General features: G+C 48.2%; 2 protein-coding genes across 2 annotated transcripts in view; one reads left to right on the top strand and one right to left on the bottom strand.

The window, feature by feature from the left end:
• The window catches only part of LOC143273212 (transmembrane protein 184C-like), an 87,910-nt gene extending 75,330 nt beyond the window's left edge, over positions 1-12,580 (bottom strand). The window contains exons 1-3 of the mRNA XM_076571579.1: positions 12,442-12,580; positions 9,878-10,003; positions 9,145-9,818 (exon numbers count right to left, since the gene is read on the bottom strand). Of these exons, the coding sequence (XP_076427694.1) occupies positions 9,145-9,818; positions 9,878-10,003; positions 12,442-12,580 (939 nt within the window). The remainder of the gene's footprint in view (positions 1-9,144; positions 9,819-9,877; positions 10,004-12,441) is intronic.
• The window catches only part of LOC121826478 (protein arginine N-methyltransferase 9-like), a 151,101-nt gene that overhangs the window by 91,377 nt on the left and 45,889 nt on the right, over positions 1-13,835 (top strand). The gene's annotated exons all lie outside the window — the stretch shown is intronic.

The following is a 13,835-nucleotide window of genomic DNA, read 5'->3' as shown; positions in this document are numbered from 1 at the left end:
ACACAAAATACTAAGAACACAATTTAGCACTACAGCTGTACCTAGTACTGCTTACCCAGCACTCCCAAGGCCCAGGGTTTGAGCCTTAGCACCTCCAAAAGTCTTAAGAGATTCATGGATTCATAATTATAGATCATTTTCAAAGGTAGTCATTTCAATTTATCACAATCAAGGTTTTGTAATGAGTATTCTCAAGGAATGCTTATGGTTTTACTACCAAAATAAAAGCCTGGGGCTGGGGTGTACAAATATAAAGGACAGATATAAGGTGCAAAAAACAACTGCATGAATGTCACTCATTTCAAAACAGTTGAACAAAATGCAACAGAACTATGTATCACTAAGTCTAAATCTCTCAAATACAATGTGGTGGGGGTGTATATGTGTGTGTATATATATATATATATATATATCCATTATATAAAGTCTAAAAGCATGCAGAAATTGCTATGTCAAGCTATTAAATGTCTAGTAAGTAGCTGGGCATGGTGGCCCACATGTTTATTTCCAGCACATAGGAGGAGAAGCAAGAGGATTTCTGTGAGTTCAAGACCAGCCTGGTCTACAGACCAATCAGGACTGCATAGAGCCCCTGTCTGAAAACAAACAAAAGCCTAGCAACAGTGAGAACAGGGATGGATAGTTCCTGCTTTTCAGGGAGAATGAGAGAAGCAACCAGCTTTTGTTTCTTTGAAGCTGGGCAATACATGATAATAATTATACAGTTCTTGTCTTTTTCTATTTCTGGAATATTTTGAATGAATATTTTGAACTTTTATTCCCAGTGCTGGGGATAAAGCCCAGGATCTCATTCATATTAGGCAGCACTCTGCCAATAAGCCACATCCTTGGGCCTATTTTGACGGTGGCACACGCCTTTAACCCCAGCACTAGGGAGGCAGAGGCAGGCAGATTTCTTGGAGTTTCAGGCTAGCCTGGTCTACAGCGTGAGTTCCAGGACAGCAAGTGTTACATAAGAAAAAGACTCTGTCAAGGAAGGAAGGAGGAGGAGAAGAAGAAATTAGAAGAGAAGGGAGGAAAAACGGCAAAAGGTGCAGATAAAGACAGAGAAGAACGGAGGATAAAGAATTTTGAGTGGAAGTTTGTGCCTTGTACTGGATCTTAAACTAAAATAATTTCTGAATATCTATACTTATAAATTGTCAATTTTATTTATAACAATGACCACAATGGTCACAGTTCAAATTTTACACCATTGTCACTGTACTGAATTAATAAGAATATTCTATAGATCATCAAATGTACACGTTCAGATAACCAGGATTTATCACTCTAACAGCCCTGCCGACCACAGTACACCCTTATTCTGGGATGGCTTGTTACTGTGGTTACCAGCTGGGGAATCGGACAAACCCAAGTGAGCATTCCAACCCCACCAAACTGTCATTTGGACATTGCATTAAACCTCTTGAACTGTTTCCTAATCTACAGAGCAGGAAAACAACACACCATGGAGAAAGTCTTAATATATGACAGCAATGAGATTAGCATCTAGTAAAGCAGGTAGTCTAAAGTTAGCAATTACCACACACATTTTAAACAGGAAATGTTTAACTTCTTACATTTTTATATGTGTGTGTGTTGTCTTCATGTATAGACGTGTATCATGTGCATGCCTGGTGTGCATACAGGTCAGAAGAGGGTGTTGGATCCCTTGGAACTGGAGTTCAGATGGTGATACACCATGCGGTTGCTGGGAACCAAACTTGTGTCCTCTGCAAGAGTGACATGTACTCTACAACCCTGAGCCATCTCAGGCCCAGAATAACTTAATGCACATTTAAATAAGCCTGTCTCTGAGGTTTAACTTTTAAGGACAACATTCAAGACACTTCTGCTCAGAATGATCTGCAAAGCTCAACACTCTCCTCTGGAACTGGAAATAAAACCAATTTGACCAGTTGCCTTTAAAAAGTACTTCTAAAAAAATCAAAGGCAAAGTCAGAGGACACTGAATGCCAGAAGACAAAGTATTCACATTGAAATTTCTAACAACAGACATGACAAAAGGCATCACTGCCCCATGTAGTCAGATGTAGTTTATCTGTGCAATGCCACATCTACTCAACACTCATTCAAAACACGGTTTACAATGACTTAGGGCACACCTGGTGAAGGACACTGCCTTACAGCTCTTGGGACAATCCCTCTCCCAGAGGTCTCTGGCTCTCTTTCTTAGCTGTGAATTTATTATAGCAAATACAGCCGTTAATGGGTTATGGTTTTCCAGCATGACTGACAACCATTTAAGAACATCCCCAGAACATCTCAGGGATGTTAAGTGTCTAAAATTTCTGGTCACTGGGGCCACCATTTCAACCTTGAGCAACTGGATGACACCCGTATCTGGCTGCTTGCATGTGCATGGTCCACTAGCGTGCTAACAGCCTTTGTGACATCTTGTACTTGACATTCACATCCCTGTGAATCAGGTCTCCCCAAGGTATCAGTGAGTTTTACTTTTAATTTCTTTTCTAAAACTTCTCAGCATTGTCAGAATGTGGCTCCTTCCAGACTCTGACGATTCTGTGCTTGTTCACTAGTGATGACTTGGGCAAGCGCACCATTTAGGAGCAGCGAGTACCAAGAGGTTAGGTAATTGGCCTGTAAGCCACAACTGCCTCTGTACCCCCAGACAAAGGCCTTATAGGTGGTATGTCATAATCACTACCTTCGCATATATCAACTCAGTCCAAGCAGTGAGCTAATGGAGTATGTCCTATAAACTCCAGTTTACAACTCACTCCTGCCTCCTGAGTGCTGGGATTAAAAGCACTGCATCACCACACCTGGCTCATCAAAGATTAAACACAAAATGTAAAGCGCCCTCTCTATCATAGCCCAAAAGCCTTAAAAACTTAGAAAAAGTCGGAAAAGAGCCAGCTGTGGCAGTGTACACCTAGTAATCCCAGCAAGGACACAGACAGAAAGAAAAGGGTCCTAAGTCAGAGGCCAGCGGGGCTATGCATCTTGACCGTGTCTCACAAAAACAAACAAAAGGTTCCCAGGAGATGGGAAGGATGGGAGGCTGTTTGACTGATGGATCACAAAGACCCAAGGACATCAGCTCACTGAACGGAATGGAAACCATTCTACACCCAGATTCCGATTCGGAACCCACTCTAAATGGAATCAAGGACCACCTGGGGTGAGAAAAGCACTTGAAGCCGGTCAAGCAGAGGGGTCCACGGGGAGTTCTTCAGGACAAAAGCAAGCACATACTTTCTTCTATTCAGGAAAAAACTAAACTTTTGTGAGCTTTTACAAATATTTTATTTTCTATACTGTTCTAATTTCCACTCATCAGCACAAATCTACACTACCAGCTCCAACAAAGCAAGCAAGAGAACACCAATCCAAACTGTCTTAATGTGATTTAACAAATATTCAGATGTCGCCTCAGGCTCATGGCAGCATCACGAATGCAGATATAATTACTTCATTGCTGGCAGACACACCACAACCCAGAGCAAAGATCTTTTTCTGTGAGCCCTGTGTCTCCAGCAGGCTGCTGTGAGATGTTCTGTATGTTAAATGTGTTGCTCTGATTGGTTAATAAATAAAACACTGATTGGCCAGTAACCAGACAGGAAGTATAGGTGGGACAAGGAGAGAGCAAAATTCTGGGAAGTGGAAGGCTGAGGCAGGGAGACACTGCCAGCCGCCAAGATGAGAAGCAACATGTTAAGATACCGGTAAGCCATGAGCCACGTAACAACTTACAGATTAATAGAAATGGCTTAATTTAAGATATAAGAACAGTTAGCAAGAAGCCTGCCATGGCCATACAGTTTGTAAGCAATATAAGTCTCTGTGTGTTTATTTTATAAGTGGGCTGTGGGACTGACAGGGCTTGGCGGGGGCTGGAGAGAAGCTATCCAGCTACAACGGGCTTCCCATCAGTCGGCTTTACCAGAATCAGAATCTTCATTCTTTTCTAGGATTGGCCTAAAACCTGCTAAGTAGCCGAGGGTGACCAAGAACTTTTGATCCCCCTACCTGTACCTTTTGAGTATAGGTGTTACAGCCTAAGCCACGCATGGTTTATGAGTCTTTGGGAATAAACTCCAGCCCTTGGGATCCTCAATGGTAAAACAGTTTGCCAGACCAGAAAATGGATTTACCCAAACTGGACTGGAGTCTGCCCACCTATGTCCTTATGGCACAGTTAGGACTGAGCTAGAAGCAGTTACATCAATCAGAAATACTCCTAAGTACCTCTCCCTGAGTTACTTGAACAAAATCTGGATCAGTGGAAGCGGAAAGTCTCTCCAGCATCAACAAGAGCGTCTGCAAAGCTCTTCCGCCCGTTTAGACCCTTCCATGCTGTCGCTGTCAGTCTGCACTGACCGCTGTCAGTCTGCACTGACGGCTGATACAAAAAGGTAAATCAAGTTCACAGAGAACCGAAATTCTTTCCAGTCTTCTAAATCTTGATATGATGTGTAAAGGCAACTTAAGAAATTTCCCCCAAAGAACACTGTGGTGGTATTCTAATTGTACTGAAATGTGATTTTGATTGTATGTTAATAAATAAAGTTGCCCAGGGGTCAGAGCTATTAGAGCCATAGACAGAGTGTGGCAGTGGTGGCACACGCCTTTAATCCCATAGATCTCTGTGTGTTCAGGGATACAGCCAGCATTGGAGACATATGCCTTTAAGACCTAGGGGGCTGTACGTTCAGACAGTGACGAGGCAGTCACATGTTTGGGTTTACAACCAATGAGAAGGCAAAATGACTATGGAAACGACTGACACACAAGGAAATAGCTCTCTTTTCAGGAAGCTGGGACACCGCAGGAGGAAGGGTGAGATTTTAGCTCTGAGCTCTGACCTCTCGGCTTTCTCTTTTACATTGGTTCTGTGTTTCTTATTTAATAAGACGGTTGGATACATCTACAGAACACCTCTGAGCCAGGACACAGGAAGAAAGGGATCTTTCTGTGTTTGCCTAATGAAACACTAAATCATCACAAAGGCCTAGAAATATCAAAACCTAGTTTGGGTAGACCCGATCTAGACCCGGCTCAAAATGAGCAAAGACCCTTCGGTCCATACTCATATGTGATGGGGGCTGAGAGGGGCCGTTGTGAGGCCTTTGAGTCACACAAAACCAGACAATCCAAGTTTATTGCAGAGCACCTCATATACCAAGGAGTGATTAACATGGTTAGGATTGTCTGTTGACACTTTTCCTACAGGTTAGGCACACCAGAATGTGAAAGTTTTATGCACATGAAATTGGCTATGTATCTGTATGAATCACAAGCACCTAAAACTAGCCATGGCCTGAAAAACTCACAACCATTTAAACCACACTGAAAGAGGACCCGGCTTTCTACGAAAGGGAGGAAAGACAAAAGCAAGAACTTAAAAGCCATTGGAACAAAGAGTCCATTGAAGTGAGTGAGTGGATGATCTCCCAATCTCCCACAGAAATCGCTGGCTCTCTGGCGCTCCACCCAAGCCAACCACCCCACCCCATTCAACGTCCAAACTCATCCCACACACATCCAATACACTGCCTCTAGCCCATCTCTCTTGCCTAGTGTCAAGCTTCAGTCTTCTCCAAGGGAGCACTCCCATTCCCCACATCCATAATCTGAAACTGACCTTCCCGTTCCTGGCAGTCTGCTCTCACATGAAATCTCCCTCCAGCCAAACTGGTCACCTCATTCTTCCCAGCACTGCAAGTGTTCCGGTTCCTTCTCAGCTGTTTCCAATCTGACAAGGTCCTCTTCCTTATATAAAACACCAGGGAGTTCTCAAATTTCCAGCACTCCTTCCCTGCTCTCCTCTGCACAAATCTGTCCTGTCAAAGTTGGGATACCTACCATCACTTAACCTTTTTATCCCACTTAATCTTACTCCCTTTGGCTTCTTTTTTATTTTTAATATTTGCATTTATTATTTATATTTGTATTGTGTATTTATTACTTGTATTGTGTGTGTGTGTGTGTGTGTGTATGTGTGTGTGTGTGTGTGTGTCTGTATGGGGGTATGTTCATGCAAATCCAGGCGCCACAGAGGCCAGAGGTGTCAGATCCCCCTGGGGCTGGAGTTACAGGTGGTTGTGAGGGCCCAGGTAAGGGTGCTAGGAATCCAACACTGATCCTCTGGAAGAGCAGCATGTGCTTACCCAGCTCTCCAGTCCCTCCACAGTTGTTGTTGTTATTATTGCTGTTTTGTTTAATTTATTTATTTAACTTTTATTTTATGTGCATTGGTGTTTTGTCTGCATGCATGTCTGTGTGAGGTGTCAGAAGCCCTGGGACTGGAGTTGCAGACAACTGTGAGGCGGTGTGGGTGCTGGGAATTGAACCTGAGTCCTCTGGAAGAGCAGTCAATGCTCTTAACCATTGAGCCACCTCTCCAGCCCCCAGTTTAGTTTTTTAAAACAAGCTCTCACTGTGTAACCCAAGGTGGCCTCAAACTTGCAATCCTGCTGCATCAGCCTCCAGACTACAAGGACTGCAGGAGTGCCCCTCCACAGCCCAGGCCTGACTCGCACTGCTTCTTATCCTTTATTTCAAGAACTCAGCACGGACTAGCCAGTCATGGCGTCAGACTGTAGGTACTCACTCCCCACCACCACTGAACGGAGCTCACAGCAACCCTGCAGGCCCCACAGGCTTCCACCTTCTTTAAACATTGATGGAAGAATTCAAAGACATTTCAAGACATTCAAATGACAAGGAGGGGGTGTCTTGCAGGACAATGAAGAACAGAAATCATTTAAACACACAATCCAAAGAGGAGCACAAGAGGCCTTGTTCTGCAAACCAAGTTATAAAACACCAAGAAATAGAAGCAATTTGGTGATCTGACCAGCTTGATTAATGTTCTTTCTGGAGACGATTCCCCTAACGTCCTTTCTTCAATCTCTAGAATCCAAAGTTAAAGACAACTGGTTAAGTGACCTCATCAGCCCGGTTCCAAATGCCGGAACCAGAGCAACAGGGAAGCGTGCCCCGCCCAGCCAAGCCAGACCCCTCAGAAGAACTGACCCAGGTCCCTTGTTCAAGCTCCACCCTCTTACTCTCTGCTACAAACTAGAAGACAACTCTTAACTGGTCAAGTGGGAAAAGGCCAGGGTCCTCCCAACTTGCCAAAAGGGCATACGCTGAAGCTTATACTGTTGTGGGAAGGACTGTAAAGTTAAGGATGAGGATAGAAAAGATACTGTCTAGCTCTTCTCTTAAATGGGATTACTCATTTTGTGTTATCTTTAACCATAAACACAAGGACTGCAACACCTAATCACAAATTCCAGAAACTCCACCTTCTGAAGAGGAAGGCTAACAGCCCCTACATCCCCACCCCACCCCTTACATGGGCTGCCATCACATCAGGAACATGCAGCCGTCACAGAAATCGCTTCCTACCCATGGCCAAACCGACTTCCCCATCTGCCCTTCTCCTCATCCCCCTGGCTTCAAGGGAATTTCTAGCCAACAAAAGAGGATGGAGACGGCTTAAAGCTAGGTACCCAGAGCACACATAAACATGGAAAGGGAGAGCCAACTCCACAGAGTTGTCCTCTGCCCTCCCCTGGTGCACACAAAGAGAAGGTTTACAGATGTCCCCACCTAGTGATGCTCCTTAGCCACAGAAATGCTAACACATACACTTCAGGGTGCATTGACCCCCACACACCTCTCCCTGATGGCCATCCCTCCTCCTGTTTCCCACCAAGCACAAAGACTCAGAGCCAAAGGCTTGGACAGCCAGCCACCCAGCAAATGACCCACTCATCATAAGTGATGCCCAATCTCAACTTTACAACACCAAAGAGGTCACAGAACCAATGGAACCCTGGAAATGGTCCAGAGATGTTGAGTGACTTGCTTCCCAAATTACAGGGATGGCTCCACTAAATTCTTCCCATTAAAAAATATTTCAACTCATTCATTAAGTGAGTATGAACTGGGCCAGGCATTTGGACGGGTAGATGAGAAGAACTGCTCAGTATATTTTATTCTTCCCGGATGCAAAACGGTGGGATGAGACTGTACCTGGGTTATTTTTCCAGAGGTGATGTTTACAAACACATGGAATAAACTCCCAGGGATGGCAATTACTAAACCAGGGAACCTAACAAAGACCTACCCAAGAGTCTGGGTACCGCCCCTGTGCTTGGCTCCTGAGCAGTCAGGAGCAGTCAGGTCTTTCTAAGGGGGAAAAGGGGTGCTCACAGTAACTCGAGGGAGGGACTCAGGGTCCCAGAGTGGCCTGGATGCCAGCACCTGGCCCTGGAGAACTTCGCCCCACTTTAGAGCACTACAACTGTTTCTGCACGAACTTCAACTCCTGACTCATTACAGCTCCAATACACTTCTCTTTCTGTCGTCTTCAGACGTGGCTTGAGCGTTTGTTTGTTTATCTGTCTGTTTAATACGGGATCGGACCGAGGTGGGAGGCATCAGGTCTGAAAAGAGTAGAATTCCCTACTCACAGGCGCTGCTGGCCAGAACCTGGGGGCGGTCCACCCTCTGACCCTTTCAGACCCCAATCTTTGAACCCGCCTCAGCACAGGGCAGAAGGAATGTGCACAAGGCAGCACAATGTCGGGCAGACTTTCTGGTTCAGCACATGAGGGACCTAGGTCAAGACTGTCGCGGAAGGCAGAAAGGGGACACATAAAAGATACTTAATCAATTAAACACACACACACATGCTTAAGGGACTTTTGAAGAACTCGACTACAGTCAGGGTCTCAAAGAATCTCCAAGAAAAGTTCCTTGGAAAGGTTACAAGACAAAACTGTCGAACTGATGTCTCTGGCCGAAGCCTGGGAACAGCGTTAGGACGCAGTAAAACCTGACTCTGGAGCCGAGTCTCGATTCGGTCCGGCCGGCGCCGAGGCGAGCTCCGCTGGGCCAGGCGGGATCCCCGGGGCGGCTGCCTCGCACCGCTCCCAGCTCCCGCGCCCAAGAGGGGCCAGGGCGGGCTGGGGGACGCGCCCGAAGCGCCCGCAAGAGGAATGTCCTGGAGCCTGTCCCCTAAGGAATCTATTCCTCCAGCCCTGTTGAGGGGCACAGAGCCATCCCACTCGGGAGGGAAGACGCTCCTCCCGCCTTCCTCGCCATGCCGCAGCCCGAACGCGAGCGAGCCCCGCTTACTTTTGGTGGCAGCGATAAGGTTCTTCCCGTCTTTGATGAGCTCTTTGATGAACTTATTGGTCCTCTCGAGCTCCGCTTCGTGTGCGCGGATCCTCTCCCGGAACCACGGGCTGTCGAGGTAGCAGTCGCTGAACTCCAGGGGCTGCAGCCCCATGACTGCAGCGGTGCGCGCCGGCGAGCAGGCCTACTGGGCTCCGAGACGGCGGCCAGGTGCGGGCCGAGGGAGCTAGCAGGGCTGAGAGCTCCGCCAGCGCAGCCCCGGCATATCCCGCCAAACCCAGCTACCCGGGCGAGCGCACAGCCAGGCTCCCCAATCCCGGCAGCCCCCGGCTGCAGAGCCCGCCGCCCCGCCCAGCCCCGCCCCGCCTCGGGCGTGCCCGCCACGCCCCCGCCCCCGCCCCTGCTCGACCTCCCCGGCGCCTTCGGCTCTCCTCCCTGCCCTTCCCCGGCCGCCTCTTCCTTCTCTTCCCCGCACGCAGTCGCCCCTCCTCTTCCTTCCGAGGCATCGGCGGTGGAGAACGGAGTCCGCGCCCTCCACCCTCGGGCGCCTGCGCCTCCCTCCTCTCGGCTCGCGCACTCCAGGTGACTCAGGCGGATCCCGAAGTGGGCGCCCGACCGAACGGGAAGGAGTCTTCGTAATAGCAGGCCTCGGTCCCCGCGGTCAGACGACTTATCTCGGGGCGGGCGGAAATGATTGACTCATTATCTGTGTACCCAGGGAAGGGCGCCGCGCCGTGCAGGGGCTCGCACGCCGGGAGCTCGCCCTCCTGGTCCGCTCGGTCGCCTGCACGGGAGTGATTACCATTCCCACCTGGCATCGTCTTTGCAGCTTCTAGAACATTGTCTTTTGTGTCCACACCTAATGATTTAGGGCAAGGGAGCGTGTGGTTAAACCGCGTAGACCCTGTTTCTCTGTTCTGTTCGGCAGATTAAATTTACACGCGTAGGAGAAACGATCTTTATTCTAAAAATAGCCCTCCAAAAGTAAATGCCACACTCTGGTTTTTCACCTGATGGGAGGCGGCGTAGACAAATGTGAATTCGTGTCAGTTCGTCCACGAAAATCCTTTCCTATTCATGCGTTCTAAAACAACTCAATACCTCCCCTCCCCGAAATGTGTACACCACGGGAGACACGGGAATGACAAGTGTCATTCAGGGGAGACACTATCAACTAACAATTTTTTAAGCAATTACGATGTGCTAGGTGCACACATGACATATCTTCCTTTCAGAAACTCACAACACATGTTTACATGTAAAGGTTTAATGATGGTAATAGTACCAGGAAACTTCAAAGTGACTCTTTAAAACTTTCAGGCTGAGTGCAGTAATTAAGTGTGGCCTGCAAGCTGTAGGAGTCTCAGCCCTCTGCAAGCAGCTAAATAGGCCTACCCAATAAATTCTGTTAGAAAGCCGCACCGGTTCGAGAGCCTGGCCCACAGACAAGCATTGTTTTAATGTCCGGCCTCCTAGTTCAAAATACTTTGCAAATAACTTCTAGACAGTTTGAAAGGTTCATTTTCTACCAAAATCAGCAAGGGAGTCTACAGAGGAGAGAAAGGCAGAAAGACTGGAGATGGAATTAGGGCCCTGCAAAAGAGCCAAACGCACTGAGCAGCACATCCTCTGCGCGCGCTCGCGCGCGCGTAGGCGCGCACACACACACACACACACACACACACACACACACACACACACACAACTAAACCTTGCCAGGCATGGTGTCTGAGGCCCCATGATCCCAGAATCCCATAAGCTGAGGCAAGAGGATTGAGAGTCTAAGGCCAGCCTGGACTGCAAGGCATGAGGCCAGGCAGGGCTACATAGCAAGATCCTGTCTCATAAGCAAAACAAGGAAAAGCCAGTGTCCTGGCTTGAATAAGAATGACCCCCACATGGGTTCCTATATGTGAATGCTTGGTCCCTAGTGTGGAACTGTTTGGGGAAAGGATTAGGAGGCGGGGCCTTACTGGAGGTGGGCTTTGAGGTTTCAAAAAGCTGAACCAGTACCAATCTCTCTCTCTCTCTCTCTCTCTCTCTCTCTCTCTCTCTCTCTCTCTCTCTCTCTCTCTCTCTCTCTCTCTCTCTCTCATCCTCTCTCATCTAGTGCTCTAGCACCTGTCTGCCTGCCTATCTACCTCCATGCTAAACGTCATAATGGACATGGACTAACCTTCTGAAACTGTAAACAAGCCCCCATTAAATGTCCTTTCATAAGTTTCCTTGGTCAATGTCCCACAGCAATAGAACCCAAGACAGCCAGCTAGATTGCTCAGCAGCTAACAGTGCCTGCCTCCAAGCCTGATGACCCAGGCCCCACAGGGGGAAAGAGAGAAACAACACCTGCAGGTTTTTCTCTGACCTCCATCCACACTCGTGCCTATATGCACAGACACACACACACACACACACACACACACACACAAAAGAATTGTAAAAAACCAACTGAACATGCCCTCCAAAAGAGAGGTTTCAGAGGCTTCTTCAAAAAGTTCAATATAGAGGATTAAGATACATGATGAGCTGGGCAGTAGTGGATCATGCCTTTAACCCCAGCACTCAGGAGGCAGAGGCAGGTGGATCTCTGTGAGTTCGAGGTCAGCCTGGTCTACAGAGTGAGTTCCAGGATAACCAGAGCTGTTACACAGAGAAACCCTGTCTCGGAAGAAAAAAAAAAAAAGATACATGATGGGCACTTCCAAGAGAAGGTATATAGGGGATGAAAACATACATCCACAGACATGCTTGTGCATGCATGTTCATAGCAACATTCTCTACAACAGCCCAAAATGGAGTCAACCCAAATAGCCACCAGCTGTTGAAAAAGTGAGCACAGTGTGTGTGTCTATACAATGCAAAATTAATCCACCATGAGAAAGAATGCAGCACAACATGCCCTACAGAGCAATGAACTATGAACTCATGAAGCCAAGAGGGCAAAGGCCACATGTAATATTGTCCACTGATATGACATGTCCAGAGCGGAAATCCATAGAGACAGGAAGTACGTTAGTGGTTGTGGAGGGACAGGACCCAGGTGTAAAGAGCCTGTGGGCCATGCTTAGGATTGTGTCATCCCCACACTATTGCAAGCCTTTAAAGCATGGTAGTAACATGGTCTAGTTTGAGATTTCTCTCCAGTAGCTGTATAGAGGATGAGAGTCCTATAGGAAAACTACTATGAAGGAAATGGCATACTTAATTCTCCAAAGCGACATTGCAGACACAACTGTTGGAACTTCACAATTGGAAGTGAGGAAAGTGTCGAAATGAACCATGGATGGCGCTACCAACTGGAGCCATGGAGACTCCCAGGCACAGGCCACTGCCTATGGCCATGTCTGGGTCCAGGGCCCTGCAGAGGCCGGGCTCTGGGGGTATTGTCCATGGCTCCAGTTGCCACCAAGGGCTCTGCGGATGCCTGGGGGGCCATGTTGATGCCTGTGAGGTCATGCTGCTACCAGGGTCATGGTGGTATGTGGGCCCGAGCTGCTGCTGAGGGCCATGTCTGGGTCTGGGGTCTGGGGTGTTTACAAGGGTATCATTGGAACCATGCTGTGCTGAGACAGCCCTGCCCTTTACTGGCCCTGGGATGGTTGCTCCTGCCACTCGCTGGATATTGCAGCAGGTAAGCTGGCCCTACCCTTAAGGGGAGAGCTCACTTACCCCTGCACTCAGGGAAAAATGACCCCACCCCTCACCATAGGCATACACTTCACCTGGGAAGTGCACTAGAGCTGACCCCTGTGGTCAGGGACAAAGATGAGCCACCCCTGAGGACATGAGAGCAGGAGATCTGACCTCGACCCCCCCCCATCTGCCATGTGGTAGCATGGGTGAGGGAAAGATGCCCTTCCCCCCTCACCCATTACCACCTGGGGCAGGTGAGAGAATTGGACTGCTCTTGTACACTGTAAAGATTTGTCACTCAAATTGGTTTAATAAAATGCTGCTTGGCCAGTAGCCAGACAGGAAGTATAGGCAGGGTGACTAAGGATGATGGGAAGGAGAAGGGCAGAGTCGGGGTTGCCAGCCAGACAGAGAGAGCAGGAGATGAGCATGCCATGCTAATAAAGTTACTGTCATGTGGCAGGACATAAATAAGGAATATGGATTAACTTAAAATGTAAGAGCTAGTTAGTAATAAGCCTGAGCTATTGGCCAAGCATTTATAATTAATACAAGCCTCTGTGTGGTAATTTGGGAAGCAGCTGCTGGGTATTTGGGAATAGGCAGCTGGGACAGGAAAACATCTACCCCACTGGCCCCTGGAGTCAGAAGAGGAGGAGAGCCCTGCCCCTCACTGGTGGCCTTGCACGAGAAAGCAGTCTCTGCTTCCCATCTGGGCAGAACACTAGAGCTGACCCTGTTGTCAAGGGCACAGGTGTGCCAGCCCTGAGGGCATTGAGAACAGGAGAGCTGACCCTGCCCTCCATATACCCCCTAAAGCAATCAGGAGAGGGGGCCCTGCACCTTGCCTGGGCAAAATAGTAGAGCTGACTCTGGCGATATGAATGGGGGGGGGGCCGGATCTGAGGACCCGAGAGCAGAGCTGGCCCCGAGGGCAGAGCTGGCCCCGCTGCTTGCTGTAGGCTGCATTGGATGAGCTAGCAGAGGCAGTACTGGAGAGCTCATCTGGGCAGTGATGATGAGGGAAAGCCATCGAGCTGACAACCCAGCTACCACCC

This window comes from Peromyscus maniculatus, chromosome 5 (assembly GCF_049852395.1).
Source record: "Peromyscus maniculatus bairdii isolate BWxNUB_F1_BW_parent chromosome 5, HU_Pman_BW_mat_3.1, whole genome shotgun sequence".
Lineage (NCBI taxonomy): Eukaryota > Metazoa > Chordata > Mammalia > Rodentia > Cricetidae > Peromyscus > Peromyscus maniculatus.
This window is presented reverse-complemented; position numbering and strand designations above follow the sequence as displayed.